Here is a 26,312-nt window from a genome sequence, read left to right on the forward strand (position 1 = left end):
TTAGATGAGTCAGGGGAGTTTCTCATTCTCAGCAAAACATTAGGTACTGACTCCTATTCAAATAAAAGTACTCATTGCCAAAAACAAAATGTAATCCTTCCCAAAGAAGGAGACATACCAACAGGAGATGATAGAACCATAATTAAACAATCGTTACTATTTTAAAGAAAGACCTGAGGATGAGTACTTATAGTAATTCACAAACCTCCTGTGTGTACATTAGGAATAATACCTGATTTAGTTAAGATATTTTCCATTGATAAAAATACTGATCATTTTGGGGGATGTAACTTATTCTACAACTCTTCATTTTTTAAGAAACTCACTTTTACAAGGGCAAGAGATTTGCAACCCAAAATATTTAACTTTTTATTTGACCTGACTGTGAGGCAGTTTGCCCACATCTTATTATATAATGTACTTAAAAAGAAATATAAAAGGCAATACATGGTGTTTTTGATTTTGTTGAAATGCTGAGAGTCAAAGAGGTTCAGCTCAGCGGGATATAAATCATTACAGATTCTTTTTCCCAAAATTTCAAGACACACTAATCTAAACAAATAGAACTCAAAAATGAAAACTGGAGAGTGAATTAACAAAAACATGATGGGGTTGAAAGCAAAATGTATCTATTGATAGAAAAAAATAGTTATTAAAATACCAAAAATATTAAGCAGGAATATCCTGGTTATTATTATTATTAAAGATTTCAGATATATTTCAAATATAAATCAAGAATGAATGGCCAATTAGATAATTCATGTTAAACTATTGCCTTTGCCTAAAGTTTACTGCTTAATTGAATAACTTTTTTTTCCCCCCACCTTAACTCTGGATATCATTTTATCATTTCTGTATAGTCATGTAGCGGGTTTAATTTTCAAGCTAAATCAAAATTGCTTAAAATATTGATGATATAAGATTTGGGGATATAAACATGAACATATTGAAATCAACCCTGATACTTTATTGAATAAGACTAAAAGTCTTTTAATAGCCTCAATAAGTCTTATGCATTCAAAATTAGCTCACAAAAATAAGAGAGGATGAATCACTGCATTCTCAAACCTATGAGTTTCTAACATCTTTGCTCTAAGAAACTGAAACTACCGTAGTGATATTCCTAAATCTTTGAAACACCAAGAAACATTTTTAAAAATCTGTCTTAATTCAGCAAGAATTTTTGGGCAAAAGCCTAAAGTATTTCTTCTAAACTCATAGAAACTTGAAGAAAGTAAATAATTCTGGCAATTGAGCAAAGGGATGCAGGGCTCCTGCCAATAGGTACAGCTGTCACTGCTTTCTTCCCTTATTTTATGTTTTTAGTTAGCAAGAGGGCCATGTTGGGGGAAAAATCATTTCAGGTTTGTATTTCTGCTGTTTCTTTTATTTCCCTTTCATTTTTCCATTGCATAAAACAAATTGACTTGGAATTTACACCTGTTCTTGGGCTTCAAATGTTATCTCTATGAAATCACTTTCAGACACCTATTCCCAACCCCAACACCTTCCATATTCTGATCTCATTCATTCAGATGTTTACTTGGTATCTCCACTTGGATATATAATGGGAAACTGAAACCTATCACATATTCAAAACTCAATCTCTGGTCAACTCTCTCTTTCACCGAAACCCTGTTTCCCCTTTGTCAAGTGGCAGTGTCTTCCACACCAATGGGCAAGCCAAGAGATGAGAACTCACCCCTGACCTCCTTCCTTTCCTTCACCTCCTACTTTCAAGCAGCATTTATTTCTCACAAGTCCAGAGCCCCCTTGAAGCTGAGGACCATAGATCGCGGGTCTGTTGAATCTCTAAGGACCTAACACAGGGTACATGATAGACCCTTCAATATTTTTAAACAAATCAAATTGCCTATATAACTGTTTCTACGTTTGCTAACTAAATTACTGATTTTATATATCTACAGTGCAAATTGTATTGGCAACTGCACAGCATTAGAGAATCCATTAGATCTTGGAACAGAAATGGTGTCATATCGTTCCTCCCACTTATAGAAATGCATGGAATTATGCTCAAACCAATGTTAACTGTTTAATAGCAGTTCTTGTGCTTAAAGCCTTCTAAATTAATACAGTTACAAAGCCATTCACAGGTGTGGTGCTTTTAATTATCAGCTTTCTTCTATGGCATATCTTCAGTGGCATTAAATACACACACACCCATTCACATGCACATGAGCACACATGTATTTATTGATCACATATGATGCAAAGTATTTAAACCCCAATAGGAATGTGAATATATGTATAAGTCATGTTCTTTTTCCTCAGTAACTTCTAATCTGGATAGGGGTGAAGAAGAACTAATACAGGTGTCTTATGTACATTTTTCATATAATTCTCACAAGTACACATTAGTATTTCCATTTGCCAATTGCTGATATAACTTGCCCAAATGAAATAGTCATATGAAATAATTCTGACTGCATCTATACTCTTGTGTTTTAATCTCATTGCCTTTCGATAATATAAAAATCTAAAATGCTCTTACCATATGCCCAGACTTTCCAGGACAGTTTTATAGTCAGATGTTCTGCTATACTTATCCTCATAAGCCATCAAGACCTGTCAAAATACCAAATTTTGGCAAAGAAACCACTTCTCCAAAATAAATTTTTTCTCAACCCCTGAAATTGTCTTCAAATATGTTTTCTAATAAAGTGTCCCTATATTCAGTTGGAAGTGGCTTTGCATTTGAAAGATAAGCAAGAACCTAATAATAAGGAATCCATGAGAGAGTCCAACAACTCACTCCATGATTTTACTTATTTTTAAAGATTTTATTTCTTTCTTTGACAAAGAGCAAGAGGGGGAACACAAGCAGGGTGAGAAGGAGAAGGAGAGGCATACTGCCTGCTGAGCAGGGACCCTGATGTGGGTCTCAATCCCAGGACTGGGATCATGACCTGAGCCGAAGGCAGATTCTTAACTGACTGAGCCACCCAGGCGCCCCTCACTCCATGATTTTAGACAATGGAGAAAACCTCATACAAGATTGCCAGAGGATAGACTTTCTTATAAAGATAATTCTTGATCTAGGTCTTGAAATACAGAAGAGATGTGTTTTCTCATCCATAAACTGAGATTAATAATAATAACTATATCATTGGTTCATATGAATATTACTTAATTCTTAAGCTGCTAGAATAGAGCCTGGCTTGCAAGTTGAGAGATGATGGAGTATGGTTATCTTAACTATTAAACTAAGGACTATTTAATTAATCTTTTAATTTCTATAATATTTCTAATGATAATTATAATTATAGTATATATAATATGATTATAAAGTATAAAATATACTACAACATTATAATTTCTATAACCTAGTATTATATATCGTATGACACATAAAATAGATATTCAATAGATATTTGTTGAATGAATTACAAAATGATGGTGTATCACTGACAAATTTTGAGGCAGAGAGTACAACAGAGTTAACTTTTTTGAAGATCTATAAATTTTGTATTATTCACTGAGCTTCAGCTATTTGGATACATGTTCATTAAAATAATAAACTTATGGCACAGGTTACTCTTGGTAACAGGGATCAGGGATAGATCCAGTGAGATTGCTCTGGTCCTTGTGCCTAACTAGACTTTAAGTTTCTGAAGTTTGAGAATTTGCCTGCACTTCCATTACCAACTGAGGTTCATCTGGGCTCTTTCATATCAATAAATGCTTGTTTGATAAGACTTACATTTGACACAAAGAAATAATTGCTTATATTAAGCGAGAATAAAATTATTATCAGAAACTATGGAATCCCTTTCCTTTAGATTTCAGTTTTTGCATCAGCCACATCTTTGCTCTGAAATTATATATAAGTGGAGGGATGTATCCACTCTTGTTGGAAACTGATTTACTATTTGATACAAATTTGAGTAAAAAGGGATAAAGCTCTTTGTACTGCTCAAGACCATGTCATTGCTGCAAATCTGAAATCTCCACATAAGTCCATCAAAATACAGGAGTTAAGGAGTTTCCCCAATATCTCTTCTGTCAATGGAACCATGAAAAGGAGCCTGAAGAACAGAGTGTTCATCAACCAAAGCACTTAGGATGAAAGAGAATGATATATTTTCTTGGAGAACAATTCAGCAAGGGAAACTCACTTACTGCCTATGGAAGGAACCAAAAGTTCAACACTTGGCATTTAAGGTTCCATAATTTGATTATACTCTTCTTCCCACTTATCTTTTTCTAATGCCGGCTTCCATGAGTTCATGCCCTGGCCATATTAACTCTGCAGAGTTGTCTGAATTTAACCTTTATTTTCCTACTTTATGCTTTTCCTACTGCCACGTACTTCTGCTTGCATGCATCTGCCTATCAAAGATAGACCAATGATTTGCTTTTAGTAATTACTCCATAAATGTATTCAACAGACGTTAATTGAGTGCCTTCAATGTGTTAGGCTTTGCATTAGGCAATATGGAGTATAGAAAAAGAAATGAGACAAGCTGCTGTTGAGACATTTAAATCTAGAAAATCTCTCACTGAATGTATATCTTTGATTTACAAATACGTTTGCTGCTGCTACAAAATGTCGTGACTTGGTAGGTTCTTCATAAATATGTATGGGATGAATGAATAATTAAAAATTACCATCCAGTTACATTTATGATTACATTATTTTATAATCTCCAAAGAAAATGAAACAAATTTCTCAGTGTTTGAAGAGCACGCCATAAAAACTGATGTCTGATTGAATAGCACAAATATTCATGCATTCCCTCCTATATGTGTTTCAAAAATAAGTACTTGCTGAATTGTTTTAATAGAATTGAAGCGCATTTAAAAAAGAATTCTCTTATAATGGTTCTAGCTACAGGGGCCTAAATTCTTCTGGTAGGGATCACTTATCATTTTAAGTACTGATACAATGACCTATAGCTAGTGACTCTTCTCTGTTATTAAAAAATTGAATGTCAAAGTTATATCCTACTCTTTCCTTCTGTGTGGTATCTCCTAACCTGAACAGCAGCTAATAGGAGATATAAGATCATCAGCCTGGTTCTTCAATCATGGGTGGGTGTCTTGTCAGAAGACGGAAAGAAATTTTATGTGCTTTTAGATTGGTGAGGTAGAATAAATACCTGCCCTTATAAACACATGCAAGACACACAGATATTGTGCAGCAAGAAGCAGCTGCTGACATCCTGAATCTCTGCAGCTGCATTAGGGAGCTTCAGAAAGCAGAGTGGCAGTAGCAGTGAAGCCTTTTTATTAGACATGGCCATCTCTTCAGAGGAATAAAGTCGTACGGAGGAGAGATTACAGCCCAGGAAGTCTTTAAAACTCCCAGTGTAAGTTGAGTGAGTGTTTCAATCTGGTGTGGTTTCTTCCCAGGTTTTGTTCTTTTGTAAATGTGTGGGAGAGCAAAAGGGAAAGAAGTTTGAAAGTTCTGTCTTGCTGGCATAGGAATTTTTTTTCTGCTGTCAAAGACTTATTAAGTCCTGTTTTGGATTGATATGAATCACAGGGAGGGTATCATGGAACACATTTCTTTGTAGTAGTACAGCTATCTCAGATCAGTTTGAACTGCCGTTGGGCAACAAAAAAGTCATCTCATTTAACAGTCAGAAACCTCCCAGGTATTAGTCAAAGTGATATATCAAAACGCCTTATTCATTATGACATGGTAAAGTAAATCAGATGTAGACATACGGGATATTCAATTCTCACCCAGACCAAATGCCACAACAAATTCAGTGCAGACATAATTTCAGGAGGTGAGTTATTGAATGTTGCAGACCTTCTGATTTTTAGAGTGTACTGATTAAAGATATGGCTTAATGAATTCAGAACACATTTGACTGTTCTCTGTGAGTGTTGGAAATACTCTGACTTTCACTTAATATACTTACCATAATAGTTTTTGGACTTTCGTATGCCTACAAATTACCTGGGAAGCTTGATTAAAATGTAGATACTTGAGCTATTTCCCCAGAGACTCTAACTTTCTTGGGAGTTTCTCAGAAAGCTATTTTCTTAACAAGTACATCCAAACACTGTTAAGGCAGGTGGCCCCTAGCCTCCATTTTGGAAAGCGTTAACTTAGCCTTCTGGAGAATATGTTGATCATCAAATATACAAAATATCCTTTCTTGTAATCTAGAGCAAGGTTAAATTCTAAGTATCTTTTAAAAAATAAACAGTGAAGAGTATAGGGCTTAAATCTGTCTGGAGTAGTAGGATTCACACCCTGGCTCTATGTATCTTTTGGACAATCCACATGATCCTGATGACTCAGTTCATCTCTAAAAATCTCAGAGACACATATGCACCCCCGTGTTCATAGCAGCAATGTCCTCAATAACCAAACTGTGGAAGGAGCCGAGATGCCCTTCAACAGACAAATGGATAAAGAAGATGTCCATATATACAATGGAATATTACTCAGCCATCAGAAAGGATGATTACCCAACAGTTGTATCAACATGGACGGGACTGGAGGAGATTATGCTAAGTGAAATAAGTCAGGCAGAGAAAGACAATTATCTTATGGTTTCACTTATTTGTGGAACATAAGGAATAGCAGGGAGGACATTAAGAGAAGGAAGGGAAAAAAGAAGGGGGGAAACAGAGGGGGAGACGAACAATGAGAGACTGTGGACTCCAGGAAACAAACTGAGGGTTTTAGAGGGGAGGGGAGTTGGGGGATGGGTTAGCCCGGTGATGGGTATTAAAGAGGGCACGTATTGCATGGAGCTCTGGGTGTTATGTGCAAATAATGAATCATGGAACACTACATCAAAAATCAATGATGTACTGTATGGTGACATAACATAATAAAAATAAAAATCTCAGAGACATTTGGTAGGATCAGATGAGATGATCTATAGATAAGTAATTTGTAAAATGTTTAGGACATATGCTTGTTGTTGCTCCTTTATTGTCCCCATTAGCTGAGGTTACCTTGTTACCTTTATCACTCCTACTCATTGTTTGGCTCCATTCAGTTGCTTCCACTGATCCTTTAGGCAAATCATCGACAAAACAGGATGATCAGTTCTGCTTCCCAGTATCCTTCCAAACTTGTACTAAAACTCACCTGTCATATTTCACCTTTTATTGGATATTCATCTGTTATTGTGAACAGCAGTTCTTTGCCAAAAGTAGCACTATATTCAAAGTAGAATAAAATGTATATTTGCCCTTGAGTAATAAACTGATTCATATTAATACACTGGTAAGAAAGAAGTTGAGTGGAATCTCATAAATGTATGTTTGAGTTTTAAATCTTGCTTGAGAAAACAGCTCCTCCCTTGTTCATTGACTGAATCAATAATTCTTGGAATTGCAAATACTTAAAAAATCATATTGCCTGATTTGCTCATGATTACTATCTCCATTTTCTATTAGTATCTCAATTTTATAATTTCAAGCAAAATAATAAGGTAGAATTGGCATCATGTCATTTTCATGGGAGGGTAGGGTGGATAGTTTGGAATCAGCAGGATCTTTCTGCATTTTTTCAAATTTCAAGAGATTCCTAACCCTATATACATACACTCCTAAAATGTGGGACAAAATATATTTAGGACTTTCTATTTACTACCTAAAAGCAACGGTTTCCTGAAACTTTCTCAATGAATAAACATGACTGCATCAATTATAGTCTTGTATGACATCATTGGCTTAAATTAGCTTGTGAAAAATATGTGCTATAAATATCACAAACAGGGATTCTACCATTTTTAAGTTACTCTGCATGTATGACATGATTTTAAAAATAAATGGGTAATTAACTTAATCATAAATCCAATTATCTAAAAATGAGTAGTCAATTGTTCTATTAAATGCAGGCTGTGCTGTCAGCACTCAATTAATATCCATATCTTCAAAATGCCTTCAGGTTTTTTTTTCTTAGCAGGCTCTAAGTCATATTTCACAATCTCGTGAAGTTGTATTTATTGAAATATTTTGAAATGTATTGTATTGCTCCTCCTTTTACATATACTTTACACAAAATTGAGTGGTGGGCTGTTCCAGTGACTAAGATGATTGCAATCTAAAGAATGTCATGCTCTACCCGCTAGTGGAGCAATGGATGACTGTTCTGAGAAAGGATGCTGTTTATGATCATCTTCAGAAAATGGGGTGTTTTCCTTGAGTGTGTGCTCTTATTCTTTGGCTTTGAACAGCAAGTTTTTCAGAAAGTTTTACTAAGTATATTTGATCATAGCAGTAAGCTGCTAAAATATTGTTAATGACTTTGCAGAAAAACTGTTGAACAGAGATAATAATAATTTGGTGACAGAGTTTAAAGAAGCCTCAATGTGAGGCTGGAGAAGAATGTCTAAAGTGTGCAGTTATTCAGCTAGAGGGGGATGTGTCACGTATGTTTAAATTATATTTCATCTGAAAATTAATTGGAGAGAGAGAATATTGATATGAAGATGTTTAATGGACTAAGCATTTAAATATATAATATTCCCTTTCTAAAGGGGTATTGTTTTTTAAGTTCAAAAACTAATTTTATTTCTGGAAAATTTAGTTTATTCCACTTTAATACTTACTTCTATTATGTACATATGTTGTACTGTTTTTACTTACACACACACACATACATGCACACATGTATCCATATCTATACATGTGTTAGTATTCACAATCCTGTGAAGAAAGAACTTGGATTTCTGTTTTACAGCCTGGATGAATGACACCTCAGGAAGATTAAATGACTTGTATAGCAGAGGCAGAATTTCAGAATGAATCTGAGGATAAAATGTCCCCTGCTCTTAAAATGTAGAGTAGGAGATATTGGTGTCTTTTCACCTACACTAATCTGTGTTCAATTCCAATAAGCTTCCTCTAATTGTTTTCTGGAAATAGTACTTTACAGAAAATTTTTCTCAGAAATATTATGAGTACCCTAAGTAAATATCCTTTTTTAAAAAATTGTATTTATTTGAGAGAGAAAGAGGAAGAGAAAGAGAGCACAAGCAGGGGGAGTGAGGGGGCAGAGGAAGAGGAAGAAACAGACTCTCCACTGAGCTGGGAGCCTGATGTGGGTTGGATCCTGGGATTCTAGGAACATGACCCAAGCCGAAGGCAGACACTCAACCCACTGAGCCACACAGGCACCCTAGTAAATATTCTTTTTAACATGGCCTTTCATGAACTGTGTTGACGATAGATCAGGATAGACTCCTGATGTCCCCCAAATGTGTTTTTTTCTTTCTAAAATTGAGAGGTGACCATTTGATTATATATATTAATATTTTATCAGTATTCCTAAAATCTTGTTCTCTGTCAATGTAAATGATTGTATAACCATCAGTTGAATGAAATATTAGTTGCATTGGCCTTAATTATATACATCCTTTATATAACAGTTCTAAATATTTTGTAAATAATTATTATTGTCTAAATGCTTGATAACATATTGTTGAAGCTTTTTTGAATAACATGTATGTTAGCTTATATCAGAACTAACCATAAGAGCTAGATGATGTCTCTCCAACAGAAAAATGAGTACCTAGATATGGATCAAATTTCTCAAAGGAGAGCAGTAGCGTCTAAATTAGAAAGGGAGAGGTGGGGAAAAAGACAAATGTGGGAAGAAAGGAGGAAAAGGAAGGGATAGAATGTGCCACACTATGTTGTCTTATTGTAACATGTTGTTTTAATGCGTGAGTAAGACATTTAGTAAAGGATGCTGGAGAAAAGAAGTTGAATTCCCTTCGAAATTAAGGTAGTGCCGGCACGTGTCAGGGTTACAGCAGTCACTGGACACTTAGAGATCTGTGATGGTTCAGGGGATGCTGCATCTGCAGTACTGGGTGGGAGGCCTCTACCCAGTAGAGAAGCCACAGGGCTCTTAAGGCCCTCTGAAGGCCAGCAAGGTCAGGGAGCTGGCCAGCAGAGTGTGTCCCCAGGGACAGGAATGCATCCTTGGTTCCTGCTTTTAATCATTATGTATTTTCAGCTATTGAGAAGAAAAAGTCTGCTCCTAGAAGTGGCACATCTTTGTCAGAGTTGTTTGTTTTCTTCCTCTGCCACTTCATCTGCTGCAGCATTTTCAGGTCTGTGGGGGCTGGGGAGTGAGCTGTGAATGACTGAATGATATGTCCTCCAGAGTGAAGGAAGAAGAGCAGTTTCTTCTGCATTAGCAGGAGTCGGCTCAGCCTCTCTGACTCTCTCCTCTACAGCACTGCTGAGGGGATGTGACCAGGGAGTCACAAATGATAGGATAACTGGGGACACAATAGAACCAATCTCTAGCAGAAAACAAATGTGTGGACAAGATGTGAAAGATGCTTTTATATTTGAACAGCAAGAAACCCATTAAATGAAATAAATTACATGCTGTCAGGCTGATGACTCACTGTCCTATTGAAATAGGCAATATTTTGGAGTGAAGGAAAAGATAGCATGGTATGACACAGATAGGCTCAAAATAATGAAAACTTTTCTTCCGACTCTTGTGTCAATATTCAGATTAGAAGACAGACTTCCAACAACACTCAATGAAGTGCATATTAAAAAATGCTTTAAAATATTGCTAGTTAGAATATTCTATTCTAGACTATGTTTATATGCAGCAATAATCCCTAACAAAGAACAAAGCTGCAGTAGGCAACATACCTTGTTACTTATTTTCACCATCCTACCCTTATTTTAAAGAATTAAAGTTAAATTTTAGTTTGTTTAGGGGAAGTGCTTTGGAAGAGTTATGGAATGGTCCATTCATCCCTTCATTTATTCAATAAATGTATATTAAGAGACTTCTATGTGCCAGGCACTATAAAGGCAACAATGAACAAGAGACATGTCCCCTGACCTGATGGGCTTATGGCCTAGTAGAATAATAAATTAATATTTATTAAATACTTTCATAGTAAATATTTCACATGCACAATGTTATGCATCTCTTAAAATAGTCCTATGAAATAGTCATTCTTTCCGTATTTTACACATGAGGAAAGTTAGGGTCAGGGATCAAATAACTTTCCATAAGTTGCAAGCTAAAGAATAGATGAGAAAAGCTGAACTCGTAGTAACAGAGAGTAGAATGGAGGTTATCATATGCTGGGGTATGGGAAGAAGGGGAGATGAAAAATGGAGGACTGTTGACTGCTAGGGGCTTAGAGGAGGAGATCTTGGGCTTGGGGGAGGAGATCTAATGAGTTATTGTGTAATAGGTACAGAATTTCAGTTTTGAAAGATGTAAAGACTTACAGTGATGGGATGGTGGTGATAGCTGTTCAACAGTATGAATTTACACAATACCAGTGAACTATACACTTTAAAATGGTTGGAATAGTATAAGTCTTACTATTAATGGGGAAACATTTCATGACAAGTACCCAGGGCGTTTGTACATGTGCTATTTGTGAAAACTTTGACAAAATGAAGATTCCATTACAAAAAATCATGAAGTTCATTATTTAGTACATTAGTAATTTGTCACTAATTGTAATAATATTTTAAAGAAAAACAACCACAAAATCTTTTATGTCTGGTATATCAACCATTAGACTTGAGTTATGGCCCTGGTTCTAGTAGCCAAATCTACTAGCATAATTAATTTTTGGAAATTGTAATAAGGATAAGGTCTTTTTGTTAGAAAAAATACACTCATATATAGATAAATCTTTAGCAGTTTTGAATAACTGAGAAAACCCCAACTGTAGTGTTTTTTTTTTTTAAGATTTTATTTATTTATTTGACAGAAAGAGAGACACAGCACGAGAGGGAACACAAGCAGGGGGAGTGGGAGAGGAAGAAGCAGGCTCCCAGTGGAGCAGGGAGCCTCATGCGGGGCTCGATCCCAGGACCCTGGGATCATGACCTGAGCTGAAGGCAGATGCTTAACGACTGAGCCACCCAGGTGCCCCCAACTGTAGTTTTAAAAGGTGGTTAATGTCATTGGCCCTGGCAAGTTTTGATTAACATTTTCTGACAGAAGAAGTGAGGAAAGCTCTTGTTTTGTGACTTGCCTAGATAATACAACATCCAAATCTGGCATGAGGAAAGATGAATTCTAATTACACTGGATACATTCTCCTATGCATCCCTTTCTAAAGAGAGAAATTTAAGGCACCTAAATCAAAATTTAGTAAGTTTATATTAATATGTCCACCCAAATTTTTATGAAGACTTTCTGACTTTTTGAAACATCTGAGATGGAATTCATTTTTACCTTTAGAATCTAGTTATGTGGCAAATAAAAAATATTTTTATCATAAAAAATGGATGAGCCAAAATTTAGACAAGAGCTGGCTGAATTCCCTTGTTCTCTTTTGACTATGCCTTGCCATACCTTCCCACATATTGTGTTTGTTATTGAAGGAGGAAATGTCAAATGACATTCCAGACCTAGAAAATTCTTATGTATTTTATTTCCAGTTTTCTGAAATCACTTGCTCTTTGTGGGTACAGCAAATCTTTCTTTCAACCAGCTCCCCTTTCTGAAACTACCTGCAAAGTTAGTAAGATAGACCGAAATCTCACTGAAATACCCCATCAAAATTATAAATCTCAAGAAAACTTTCACAGAAATTGTTTTTCATTCTTTACCTCTATTTACCTGATTCTTTTTCTCTCTGGTCAGTGCTGGTTCCTCTGCATTCAATATCAAAACTGCTATGCCATCCCTTGTTCTTAAAGCTGAATATCTGTGAGAATTATTTAGAGTTCTCAAATTATAAAAGTTTATTAATAGGCGAGCCAGAGTTATTTAAATCCAATAATTATCACCACATTAATCTGAAATGCTTTATAATCTGTAAAATTTTTGCAGTATATTACCTAGGTCAATATTTACAAAAATAAGTGATTGACACACACTTTGGGCATAGTTTATGTTTGCTTTTTCTACCTCTCTTTCTTTTCCTTCATTCCTTCTTTCTTTCTTTCTTTCTTTCTTTCTTTCTTTCTTTCTTTCTTTCTTTCTTTCCTTCTTTCTACCCTGAAATCAACAGTCCCATGCTGCACTGACTGAGCCAGCCTGGTAACCCATGTTCCTTTTCATGAAAAGAACTCATCCTAATTAGTATATATAACTCAGTGAGAGGAAATTAGGATCTAACAGATCAAGAAAATGCTCAAATGTACATTTTTTAGAAAACCTTTAGAAGACATAAACAATGTGTACAGGTTTCAGTTATTTTCACTTAGCTCTGTCTTTAGATATGAATGATACTATACATCATAAAAATGAAAAGTTAAAAATCTTTCCATAGATCATTTAATTGATTTCCCTGCCTCCTAAAGAAATTTTTCTTCCTTCTTCCCCTTTATTTACCTATTTCTTTTTCTCTCTGCTTAGTAAAAGAAATAGAATTAAATTAAGAGTCCAGAAAATACAACTTACACAAACCTATAGTTCTCACCTTCCCAACTATGTCCAAGAGAAAGAAACTGGTCATAAATTGATCCTAGCATTTAAAACTTAACTGTTATTTTTCGTCAAGCAAGAATATTTTAAATATTTCCTAATGTTAATTTGACCCATTTCCACTTTATTTTTTCTATGTTTCTCTAAAAGTTGAGAATTCGACTCAACTTTTTTTAGAAATAATTGATTCTTGATTGATTTTTCACTTCAGAATAATTGACATACCGAAAGGGAAAAATGTGTTTAACCTGGCCTTTGTAGTACCAATGAATATTTTTACCAGTCTCTGCAAATGCTAGGAGTCTGGCAAATAGGGTAAATATGGTCTTAAATTTGTCACAATTGAAAAAAATAAGTAGGATCCCATGTTGTTGTTGTTGTTGTTTTTTCACGTCATTATGATGCAAGCAAATAGTACCATTTTATTTTTGCTATTTAAGAAAATGTTTAAATATACTTATATATTGAACATCATGACATTAGGTATTTTCTTTTCAGAATTGTTTTCATACTCTATCTTAATTTAGGTTTTACATTCAACTCTATGTCATGAGATTTTTCACTGTTATTATATGTTATTTGAAAACATGAGTTAATAACTTTCAAAGTTGGAATTCCTATTGTGTTACAATTGAAGGGGTCCCTTTTTAGTGCCCTGGGACATGTTGCTCTCAAGGAGTTACAGAAAGAAGTGGTTGGGTTCTGAAGTCACCAAATGACTCAAACCTAAGTCCTATGTCCTGGCTACCATAATGTCCTGGCTACCATAATGTCCTGGCTACCACAGTCAGATCCGTTCCCATCATGATGTATTTTACAATGCTTTTAGTTAAAATAATCAAAAGTTTTCAAGTTTAATAGCATATAGGTCTCAACAACTATTCCATCACACTGATTTTTGTACACATCGTGTTCCCATTGATCTGCAAACTTCTTATGGGCAAGTCAACTATGTCTTTCTTTCTGATTCCTCTATCTCTTTGCTTGCTCACAGAGATGGATGTACCACAGATAATAAAGCTTAAGTTGTGAGGTACCTCTCTTACATGAGGCTATGCCAAGGCCCTGCTGTGTGAAACCTCACCATTATAATCACATGATCCTAAGTTTTTGCAAAATTTATAAAAGCAAGGTATTTTCATTAGACTACTGCATAGTTTTGTGACTTAATTTACATAGTAATTTTGTCTTCTTGTCCTTTTTAAATACAGCTCTCCAACTTTTAAAGATAAGGCCCCACAAAACCTAGATTCTCCCTTGCTGACACATAAGGATCTTATTTACTTTTTGTTGAATGAATAAATGAAAAAAAGGGAAGGAGAGGAAGATGGATGAATATATTATTAATCAAAATATTTTAGTTTTTAAAAAATTAGCATTTCTGGCAAAAAAAATTTCCACAAGCCACTAACAGGTAATCCTAATATACCACTTTTGTATAATGTCTGTAAGTTTACAAAGCTCTTATACAAATATATATTTAATTGAATCTTCCTACCAGCCCTTCAGTTAAATTTGATCTTCAATTAAATTGATCGATATGTAAATGTTTACAACTGTGCTATTTACAGAAAAAGTACTGTTATGCTCAATTGTCAGAGTTAAAAACTAGAACACACCAGTTGAGTAACTTGCTCACGTTCCTGCAGTGTCAATCCTGGAGGCAGCTGAAAACCCTCTGATACCAAGTCTACTTGTTTCATAAAACATGGTGCTTACAAATACATTGAAATAAACTACAACTTATTCTATAAACAAGAAACATAAAATAAAATTGAACTGATAATGTTGCTGACCCCAAATGATGAGCATTTACCTTTCCTTTTCTTCCCCCCATCCTATCCTTTTCCTTTCCTTTCCTTTTTTTTTTTTTTCTTTCTTTTCTGTTTTTGATGCAGGTGTTTATTATCCAGCTATCATAAAGCTAAAGCTTTGTTAGAAAATTAAAAACTAACCTTTACACTTACAAGATGAAAATGTGGTTGCTGGTCAGTCACCTGGTGATAATATCTTTTACAACCTGTCTATCAGGTAAGAAATATCCTTTTCATATTCTCCATAAATTATGTCAATATAATCAATATGTGTGTATTCACTTTATTAAATCTGGCACATGAAGTTAAAATTAATATTTTTGACATCAGTGTCAGATGTGTAAATTAATGTATATTAAAGTTGACCCTATTTTTCTTTTTATTTTCAAGTAAAATTTCATAAGATTTAATCAGTCTTATGTAGTGGTAAGCTGGTAAATGTTTAAAATGTGGACCTCTGGGAGAGAAAAATATCCCTGCTGTGTAGCATTTGTCAGTTGCTGGGGAGTAAATATTCCTGCTATGGCCAATCTTGACAAATTGACATAATTTAATGTGCTGTTGGAAAAGAGATACAACAGCTTACCATTATATAGTATTTTCACCATATAGATACAGTAAACTCAAGTAACTTCAATAGCTTAAATAAAAATAGAATGTAGTAAAATAATTAGAAAGTAATGGGTTTTAAACATTTGTTACCTTTATTTTTAATTAATTTATTTGTAAGTTAATATAATTTAATTTTTATTACTGGTTAGTCAGTCTTGTGAAAAACAATTTTAAAATAATCTACAACGTATTCAAGGACATTAAGAATAACAAAGCAGTTTTGAAAGTGCTCTAGTTTTAGGACAAATATTGTAACTCTATCTTTCAAGGACAAGTAAGAATTCAGAAATATTTCCTACAGGGAGAGATGCATTATATTTTTATCTGAAAGCAGCGTGTTTTCTAATAATTTTTCTAATACCGTCATCTCAATTACCTTAGCTCAGTAAATACTTGTTGAGTTGTTAGTTAAGTTCAAGACATAGATGATCGTATCCTGCATTCATCAATCCACATTGATTGTTTTAATGATGAATCTGCTAGGCATCCTATTGCATTTCTTGTTTATTATTAAGGAAATAAAAATGCTATTTTATTTTGGAGTAATTTTTATTATTATGACTTCAGAATTCATAAAATATAATAATTTCATCAGTGCTTGAGAATTTTAATGACATTGCTATAACCCCAGGAATCACGTGCGCACACACACACACACACACACACAATTACATGCATATTTATATACATACTATACAAATATAATAAAGAAAATTTATGGTAGGTTTATTGTGGCTAAGTCTTATCTTTTTGAATGAAATAAAACAACAACTTAATTAGTACTGAAAAAATCATCCTAATTCTATTGACCACACATTGTCATGCATCTATAAAATGCAAACAGACATGAAATAAATAGTTGCAAACATGTGATGATACATCAACTATAATAGTAAAGGGCCACTAATGTCATTTCATGAACTAGTATCTCAGTTATTTGATTAATATTTAAAACCACAGCTTGAAAGCTGCTTTGGGATTAACATTTTTTATCTTTTATTTTTAGAGTTTACATGGTACAGAAGATATGGTCATGGAGGTGAGTTAATGAACGGGTAAATTTTTTGAAATAGCTTTTATCAGATGAACTCTACTATAAGCTATTAACTCTCTAAACTTAAAGGCAGATGGTTAATGTTAAATCACTTGGAGATTTTGTAAGACGGTTTATCTGCGGTCATAAGACCATTTGTTTGATTGCCAGAACGAATTGAATGGATACACCACAAACAAATACACTATTAGAGGATTGTAGTGGATAGAAAATATTCCATATGGCCTGTATTTCTTTCCTGCATGCTTTGTAACAATTCTATGCTATTAAATTTTGAAGCAATATTTTAAATATTGTAAATACCTAACTTACTTTTGAAAGCCTCTTGCTTTGCTGAAAAGATAGAACTAAAGTTAGTGACAAGGGGATTCAGTTTAATTAGAACTCCAAAGATGTTGCAGAATTTATTGTTTTTGATTTATTAAATATAACTGTTAATTCTGCTAGTTTAAATTCTACTTCAACCACTGAACGTTTCTTGCCAGAAACAGAGGTAGCATGGGATACTGGAGAAAATAGAGTCTAGCTCAACCTAGAATTCACTAGCGATGTGATCTTGTACAAATTATTCACCTTCTGTGAGCCTCGACTTCCCATATGTAAAAATCACAGGATCCTTATGAGAACTAAAAAAGAGAATATGATGATAGCTTCTAGAACAGTGATCTACGTAACAGGTACTCAGTGAACATACTAAGGCTAGCAACTTATAAAAGCCACTGCAGGGTGATAGGAGAATGCAAAATTGGAAAGAATCACTGAGCAACCAGTGCTACAACTTGCATGCCAAATCAAGGATGTTCATGTTAGCGTGGGTCAGAAGAACTTTCATTTGTAAGTTGCCATGAGTATTATAGGAAAGGAAAGTCTTAGTATGAATTCCACCAAAGCCACTTCTGTTTCCACCTTGTGAGTTACGGATCACTGCATGTACACTATAAAAAGATATGTCCCTTGACTTCAAGAAGCTTACCATATACTAGGAAACAAGATAAGTAGGTACGAAATTTATAAGAAAAATATAATGAGCATTTTAAAAGATTTACTTTGAGGAATTAAGGAATAGTTAATGATGAGAGTAGTAGGTAAGGGAGTCTTGAAGTATTTTGAAAGTTAGAAATGGAGGTAATTCCAAATAAAAGAAGTAGAACAAATAAAAGTACAGAGGTAGGGAAATACGGGCTCTCTTAAGTCAGGATTTCTCCAAGCATTTCAGAAAATACTTGTTCTGCAGGATGTTAGTAGGAATTACATTAAAAAGGACTTTATTGTCAAATAAATTTAGGAAAAGCTAGTTCATAAAAGTTCAGTAGTTTATTATTAACTTTAAGTGATAAGTATTGATACTACTTATTTAATAATATAATACATGTATTACTTCCTTGGACTGCTGTAATAAAGTACCTCGAACTGGGTGGCTTATAACAGCAGAAATGTATTGTCTCATAGTTCTGGAGGCTAGAAGTCAATAGCAAGGTCATATCAAGCTTTGGTCCTGCAACCTGTAGAAGAAGGCTTCTTCCTTGCCTCTTCCAGCTTTGAGTAGCCATGGACATTCCTTGGCTCATGGCAGCATGACTCCAGTGTCTGCCTCCATCTTCATATGTATGTCTTCCTCCTGTGTCTCTTCACATCTTCCCTCTGTGCATGTCTGCCTCTGTGTCTGAATTTACCTCTTTTTAAGTTTGCCAGTCATATTGTATTTGGGACAACCTAATGACCTCATTTTGACTTGATTACTTCTATAAACATCCTATTTCCAAATGTGGTCCCATTCTGATGTACCAAGGTTTAGGACTTCAACATATCTTTTTGAGGGGGCATAATTCAATCAATATTACACTAAGAGAAAAGTATTGTGAATCTCTGAGGAGAGAAGAGTTGTAAAATACCCCAAAATTCCCAAACTTTTTTGACCACCCAGCTAATTGTTACTAAGAAAAAAACAAAAACAAAGCAACAACAACAAAAAAACCTCATGTATGCTGACATCAAGTTAAATTCATAACTGCTAACTTCAAGCGAACAGCTGGTACTTCCCAGCAAACATACTCCACTTCCCTAGTGAATTCATCTTCTCATTTTCCTAGATTATGTCATAGTTGCTCCCTCCCCTCAAAACTCCAACAGCTTCTTGCCATCCTTACTTTGCTTCCTATTACACAGAGGTATTAGAGACAAACTGAAGATGATTTCCACAAGTTCACAGTACCACGTTTACTCCCATCCTATATCTAAGCTCATACACTCCGTCTTCCTGCTTGGTTCATACATGAGGTCACCATACTAAACCCTACACTTGTACACTTGTCCTATCCCATCTGGTTTATTTAAGTTCATTGCTCCAGCAATTGTCCCCTGTGTCTCCTCATCATCAGTTTCTCCCTCTACTGGATTATTGCTGTCAACATACAAACATTCTGTGGTAATTTCTCTCATTTAAAAAAAGCATTTCTCTGCAAACCCCACACCCTATATCTAATATCCTACTTAATCTATTCTTTTCAGGATTATTACTAAAAAAATAGACTACACTTTCTGTCCTCAATTCTCTGACCCATATTTTCCTTTGAACCTACTGCAATCAGACTTTCACACTAGCTAGCATTCAACCAAGATGCCTTGACCATGTCACCAGTGGTGAACACATGGTGAACCCAGTTGTCAGCTCTCAGGCTTTCTACTTGACCTATTGGAAACAGTGCTGCAGTTTCAGATATTACATGTAGACATAACATCAACAGGTGAAAGAGGGGTATTTTTTCTCATACCTATTTCTTTTTAAAAGCAATAGACCTCTCGATAGATCTCTAAACACTTCAATTTCCTGAGTTGGGTCATAAATTTACCACTAATCTTATCATAGGAAGGAGTAATGTAATGGTATTAATGATAGTCAATCTGTACTTCTGAGTCATGTGAGGGAGGATCTTATCCTTGAGCATATCCGACCTTTATCATCAGGTTGGAAGGGGGGGACTGGCACTGGTGAGTCAAGCAACAGTGTCTGCCACATCACTTAGGTGAGTTGAAATTGAGGTTTAGTTTTTTTTTTTTTTTTCCCCACTTAGGAATGGGAGAGTTCTATCCAATATATTGTCTTGGATATGTAATAATTTTAACTATTACTACATAACAATCTTAATAGCCTAGGTGACTAGCTTTTAGATAAAATATATGCATTAAAACAATACATAACTATTTTTAGTTTGAAAAATAAAGTACACCAAGGCTTATTACAAAATCATCAAACCTAACTCCACTCTTTCTCGTGTCTCTTAAAAATTTCTTCCCTTTTTATTTTTTAGATTGTATGAAACCAATATGTATCCTATTGAGATAAAAGAATGAATACGACTAAGTTCTATATAGTGAACATGTAATGTTCAGATAGTTAATTAATAACTAAGTATTTGAATGTAAATATTATTTTAGATGCTTTCTCAATTATGGTCTTTTTTACTTTAATAATAAGATACAGCTGTCTCAGGACCAACTTTCACCTAGGCTAACCTAAAATGAAAATAAATATCTCTTTAATTCCTTTGTAATTTAGTGACAAAAGCAATAAAGGGAAGAGATAAAATAGCAGTATAATTCTTATTCTATAGGAATTAGAGTATGAAATAATCTTTAATTTGTACAATGGGATTATCATATGACTATAATATTCAAAGCTAATATCAAGGAAAATTAAAAATATGAAGAGAGAGCAGATACGGAATTTCCTGTGTCTTCATAGTACTTATACCCAAGTTTTCATATTTTTTCAATTAGAGTTCTATCAATTACTTAGCATTATTTTCATTCGTATAGCATTATTCCATCTCTAATTATGACTGAAATTTTATAGCATAACTGGCTTATCATTATTTTGTGATACAGTCACTGTTATGAATTAAAATAGACTAGAGACAGCCTAAGGAGGCAAAGTGACAAGCGTAGGCCCACCAACTGGAGCATGCTACATAGTGGGGTATACATGAAGTAGGTGTGGCAAGATGTCCAGACAGTTAAGGAAAACACAGTGTGTAGAGGCTTTAGCAGTGGACATTAGGGCAAGGAAGTTGCTGCTATCAAGAGACTTGATAGGCTCTTAGGCAGGTAAAGCCATGCAAAGGGAAATTTAGTCAACCTTTCTGCTAACCTGACCCCAGTCTTTGTTCTAACAATTTGATTGCTACAAGTTCTTCAAACCAATTCCTTTACATTTTAGTTCAGTAAATTACTGAAATATTATATATTACCCATGACCCTAAAGGATTGGGGCACCCAAGTATTCAAAGCCCAAGCTCTAAACATCCTTGTTCCCTTATTAGTAGGGAATGGTTAACATTGAAGACAGGAGGAAAAAGGATTCTTTGAGACAATTTAAATACTGTCTCATTTAGAGAACTCATTGTATTTCAAGAAACTTGTAACACCATCCCATAAATATCGTAACATTGTAAATATTATAAAAATCCCAGTATTAGACTCTGTTCAAAATTTTTTTGTCATTGCTTTTTTTTCTAATAGTTTTTTTTCTGAGACTCTTCTTGTAACATACTTATGTAGAAGTATGTTTTTATAACTAACAGATTGAGATGACATATTACAGAATGAGAAGTAGAATTTGTTTCAAAATAGATCTAAAATGAATAAAAAGATCTCTCAAGTACAAGTCATAATTATACTTTCAATTTTCAAATATATACTAGAATAGCAAGATTATAGTGGACCATCTCCACATAGTGAGAGGTGAAGTAATCCCATTTTAAGTAATAAAACTGATTATGTTAATGATGGAACTGAGAATAATACAGAAAAAAGCAGTAGTTTTTGCCTGTCGTTTATATTTGTAAATTTGATAACAAATAATCCTATATGATTTCATTCTTTCTTGTTAATCTTCATGATCAAATTTAAGAAATGGACTTAATTCTCCAAAAGACTACCATTTTGTGGTAGAAAATTGGTGAATTTGCATTAACAGATCAAAAGAGTGATTTGAAATGCTGTCTTTAATTAGCTAGAGACGCCATCTATAATTTTGTGCTCCTTTTTAGAAGAATCTACCCAGTAAGAAAAAAGGGCACATATTTAAAAAGTAATCTTATTTTTCTGAAACATAATACCTATTTCTTGTTTTGTGTGCCCTGTAACCCCATAACACATCCAAAGCACCATAATTTATCTTCTAATTACTTCCACAGCTGTAGAAAAAAGCAGTAAGATCCATATTTTCTGTTGGCTGAGAGTGTAATGCTTGCATTAATGAATCCTTTTCTGAGCCTTGTATTCTTCCAGAACTTTATTTTCCCTTCACCCGAGTGCCCTAGCTGAGAGAACAGAGTGATGAGCTCAGATACTCTTCAAGGGGGTTATGAGGATAACATTCAGAGGTTCACTGAGCATGCTCATGCAATTCAAAAGCTTGTTTTAAGTAATTTATGTTTCAAGGGCCCAAATATATTCCCCAAATAAAATACATAGAGTAATTGCTAAACCATCTAATGGAATACATTGTTTTATTTAGGCCTGAACATTTTACAAAAGCATGAAACATACATTTGTAAAATATTACCAGAAGTACTGCTGTGATGTGAAGTGTGTCCAGTTCTGCTTTTTGACCTTGAGAATGAGCCAGGGGAACTATCTTAAATGCAATGTTCTCTCAGTGTGAAAAACAAATCCAATATTTTGGTGGAAATTAGCTTCATATTTTTATCCCCTGGATGTTTCACTGTCTGTTCCTATAAAAGGCCAGATGGAAGTGGAGTATGAAGAAGTATATACATATAATTTATGAAGATCACTTGTCATGAGAAACAAAAATAGCATGGGGCACTAATATCCAGTTTGGTATATAAATTTCAACCCAATTCACCCAAAAAGTATTTAATCTTTACCTATGCCCCTTGAGGTATTGTCTGGCAATAGATATAGTCTCATTATTATTATGTGACATTCCATTATTTTCAATGGAAATTTTCATTGCTGGTATCTTTTGTAGGAAAAATTGAACTTATTTTTAATGCATATGATTGAGATGAAGAAACTACTCAAAACATCCTTAGTCTTCCAAAGGTGACCAACATTTGTCTCAAAAGCATATGCCTTAAAATCAAATGATACACTATCAAATGAAATATTTAAGACTATGCATTTAATTAAAATATGCAAATCTACCAATCTAATCTCTACCTTCACATAGATGTATGCGTATGTGTTTGTTGAATTCAAAGGCACTATACAGTACTTTATTTTTTTTTATTTTTTTTAAAGATTTTATTTATTTATTTGACAGAGATAGAGACAGCCAGCAAGAGAGGGAACACAAGCAGGGGGAGTGGGAGAGGAAGAAGCAGGCTCATAGCGGAGGAGCCTGATGTGGGGCTCGATCCCATAACGCCGGGATCACGCCCTGAGCCGAAGGCAGACGCTTAACCGCTGTGCCACCCAGGCGCCCCACTATACAGTACTTTAAATAATGAAACCAATTTGGTATGAACATAACTACTTCAGAGTGATAAAAGTAGTTGTTTCAAGAAAGCTAATGAAATTACAAATTGAGAATTTAGTATTATTACAGCCTTTCTAATGGCACTGCCAGAGGGCACTGTGGAAGCAGATGTTAGACAGGCTGGGACTGGCTATTTCTACATTGGAAATACAATAATGTTAAAGAGGCTTTACCTAATACAACCCTACACCTGTTGAGATAAGGACAAATTTTGTGAAATAGTGTGCAATCACTATTATATCCCTATTATTAATAAGACAGGGATTTAGTTAGTTGCAAGTCTCTCCAATTTGTTCTTATGGAATACAAGTTGGGGATAACCCAAAGGAAAACCCCTAAACTTGAACACCTGAGATTCTCTTGAGAATGTCTCTCACAGAACATAACTTTTTTTAATTTTAGTAAAATCCAGCTTGTCTTTTTTTTTTTCCTTTAATGAATCATGGTTTTCGTGTTGTGTCTAAAAACTCATCATCAGGTTTTTTATATAAATACAATGTACTCAGAAGATATTTATGAGCTTTAAACTTCTCTAAATAATATTTATTTTTACCCTCTAAATATCTAGTCTACTTAAATTTTTTAAGAATTGAAAAATTCAGCTAAAATTTTCATTGATCAGGGATAGAGTTGCAATAGAAGTCATCTTGTCTTCAAGAAGAGAATCTAAATATATTGATAAAATTGCACTTCTCTGCTTGTCTTTTTAAAATTTTCATGTGAATTGGGAAGAAACAACAGAATCTCCAGATTAGCAGGTGTTACTAAATTGTTCCCATCAGAAAAGCTGTGCAATTGGGAGAGATTCAAGGAAGAGCTTATGAATTGTTCAAATGGGAAGAGAAATGGCATATGATTTTTATCATAGATAAGTACAGGTCATTTCTTTCAGAGATTGAAAAATCTAGAGCCTACATCCAAATGAAAGTCTCTAGTTGTCAGCGATTTGGGATTCATTCTTCATTTCCCCTGGTGTGCGGTTATATCCTAAAAGGCCAAGAAATATTGGGCATCATCAGGAAAATTATTAGAAGTGAAGCAGAAAACATTATATGCATTTAGGCATTTAGGCATTTAAACTTCAAGAAGGATATGGAACTAGACATTTTAGGCATTTAAACTTCAAGAAGGATATGGAACTAGACACTGCTCACAGCAGGACTTTCAAAATCATTAGCAGGAGCTTCTGTGAACACCTCATACTTGTGATCTTATTTAAGGTTGTCTTAGGCCTGTGGGCCCTTCGCGCATCTGTGCCTATTTCTTTCCTTTTTAAATGTTGACTCCATATAGAACAAATGGCTTGGATAAAACAACAGTTAGGAGAAGTCCATTGGTGAAGCTAAATCTCAGTTTCTCTGGTTCCTCTGATTTTGACCCAGCAATTTGCTATCTGAAATAAGATGGTGATAGGGAATGAACTGAGGTCTGTAAATTCTTGAATGATAATTTCAGCAAATTCCAAACAAAAAAATGAGGCATCTCCCTTTGAAATACTTCAGGCAAGTTTAGAAAAATTAATGCTTCATACTAGGAGAAACTAACTTAAGGATTTTATTGATCACTTACATGTACACAAATATGTATTGACACAACACTAATAATACCAGAACAACAAAAGTGAGTAAAACGTGGCCTCCCGCTTTTAGAAGTTTCATGAGTTGATTTATACACACACATATATATACACACACACAAGAAGATATGCATAAGATATACAGAAGATATATAAATCAAATTTTGAAAAGATTGGCAAATTCACAAGAACGTTGACAAAATCAATATTTATTGAATGCTGACTGTAAGCCAGGTTACACTACTGTCTTATGTGCATTGTCTCAAAATAATTCTCACGGTGTCTAATGGGATAGATTTTTATTATTATCCTCATTTTGTAAAGAGTGATATTGAGGCTTGGAGAGTTTAAATAATTTTTTTCAAAGGCACTGTAGACAGTATTGAGGCAAGATTTAAATGATATAATGAAACTGCTCATTGAGGAAAGCTGGAACAAAGTTCTCATCTTTACGGTTGATGTTGGAGCAGACAAAATGTCTCGTGTTTGCCTTAAATTCTCTCTTAAAAAATAATTGGAGGAGTGAACCATAGCTGTGCTCTAGCAGAGACATTTTCATAATCTTATGTAAGAATATCCTCTTTCCTAGCCACACGTCCTAGTATCAATTCATGTGGGGCATATGGCTCTTCGCTCTTCTCTGTAAATGCTGCCACACTGATGTCATATGAGTGATTCTTTTCTCCTCTTCCTGCTGTGAATCATCACTCCTCCCTTCCAGGGAAACAGCTGCTTCCCAACTTGGGTTTGCTTGTGGTGAATTCTGAACCAGTTGGTCAGATCCCAATAATTTGTTTATTGAATGTTCTAGATGTTACTGAGGTACAGGTGCCAGTCACATGTTTAGAAAAAAAATAAACAAACAGGAGACTAATTTCCCCAGAGCTTCTAGAAATTCATCCATTCTCTTATTTAAAAATCATTAAGCACCTATTGTGCTCTAGACTGCTTGACAGCTAGCTGGGAGATTATGGACACAGCCACCTGTTCCAAATATTTGCAGTCTCTTGGAACAGACAATCGTATCAAGAATCACAGAAGGTGTGCTAAGTATCATAAGCTGTGTGAGGAGTTGTGAGAACACAAATAGGACCAACTAAAGCTAGGAGGGGTGAGAGGTGGCTTCCTGAAGGAATTAACTATGGCTGAGTCATAAAGGACTGTTTGTGTTTTGATAGGATGAGAAAAATGAGATGGTGATTCCAGAAAGGGGAAAAACATGTTGCAAAGGCTTGGGGACATGAAGGCCTGACCTGTTTGAGGGACTATTAAATAGTTAAGCATGACAACACTGGGTGCTTTGGGAGACATAATGAGAGATGGACAGAAAAGAATTTTCAATAAAGCAGGTAATGTTTTCCTCAGGATTATGTAGGCAA

At 34.6% G+C, this 26,312-nt stretch overlaps 1 protein-coding gene across 2 annotated transcripts in view; it reads left to right on the forward strand.

The window, feature by feature from the left end:
• CNTN1 (contactin 1) overlaps positions 1-26,312 on the forward strand; it is a 343,680-nt gene that overhangs the window by 169,173 nt on the left and 148,195 nt on the right. Inside the window, exons 3-5 of one of the 2 annotated variants that reach the window (XM_044385537.3) lie at positions 9,959-10,055; positions 15,271-15,403; positions 16,805-16,837. In XM_044385537.3, the coding sequence (XP_044241472.1) occupies positions 15,343-15,403; positions 16,805-16,837 (94 nt within the window). In that variant the 5' untranslated portion in view covers positions 9,959-10,055; positions 15,271-15,342. The remainder of the gene's footprint in view (positions 1-9,958; positions 10,056-15,270; positions 15,404-16,804; positions 16,838-26,312) is intronic. The other variant, XM_026502092.4, reaches the window with a different exon arrangement.

This window comes from Ursus arctos, unplaced genomic scaffold (genome assembly GCF_023065955.2).
Source record: "Ursus arctos isolate Adak ecotype North America unplaced genomic scaffold, UrsArc2.0 scaffold_26, whole genome shotgun sequence".
Taxonomy (NCBI): Eukaryota; Metazoa; Chordata; class Mammalia; order Carnivora; family Ursidae; genus Ursus; species Ursus arctos.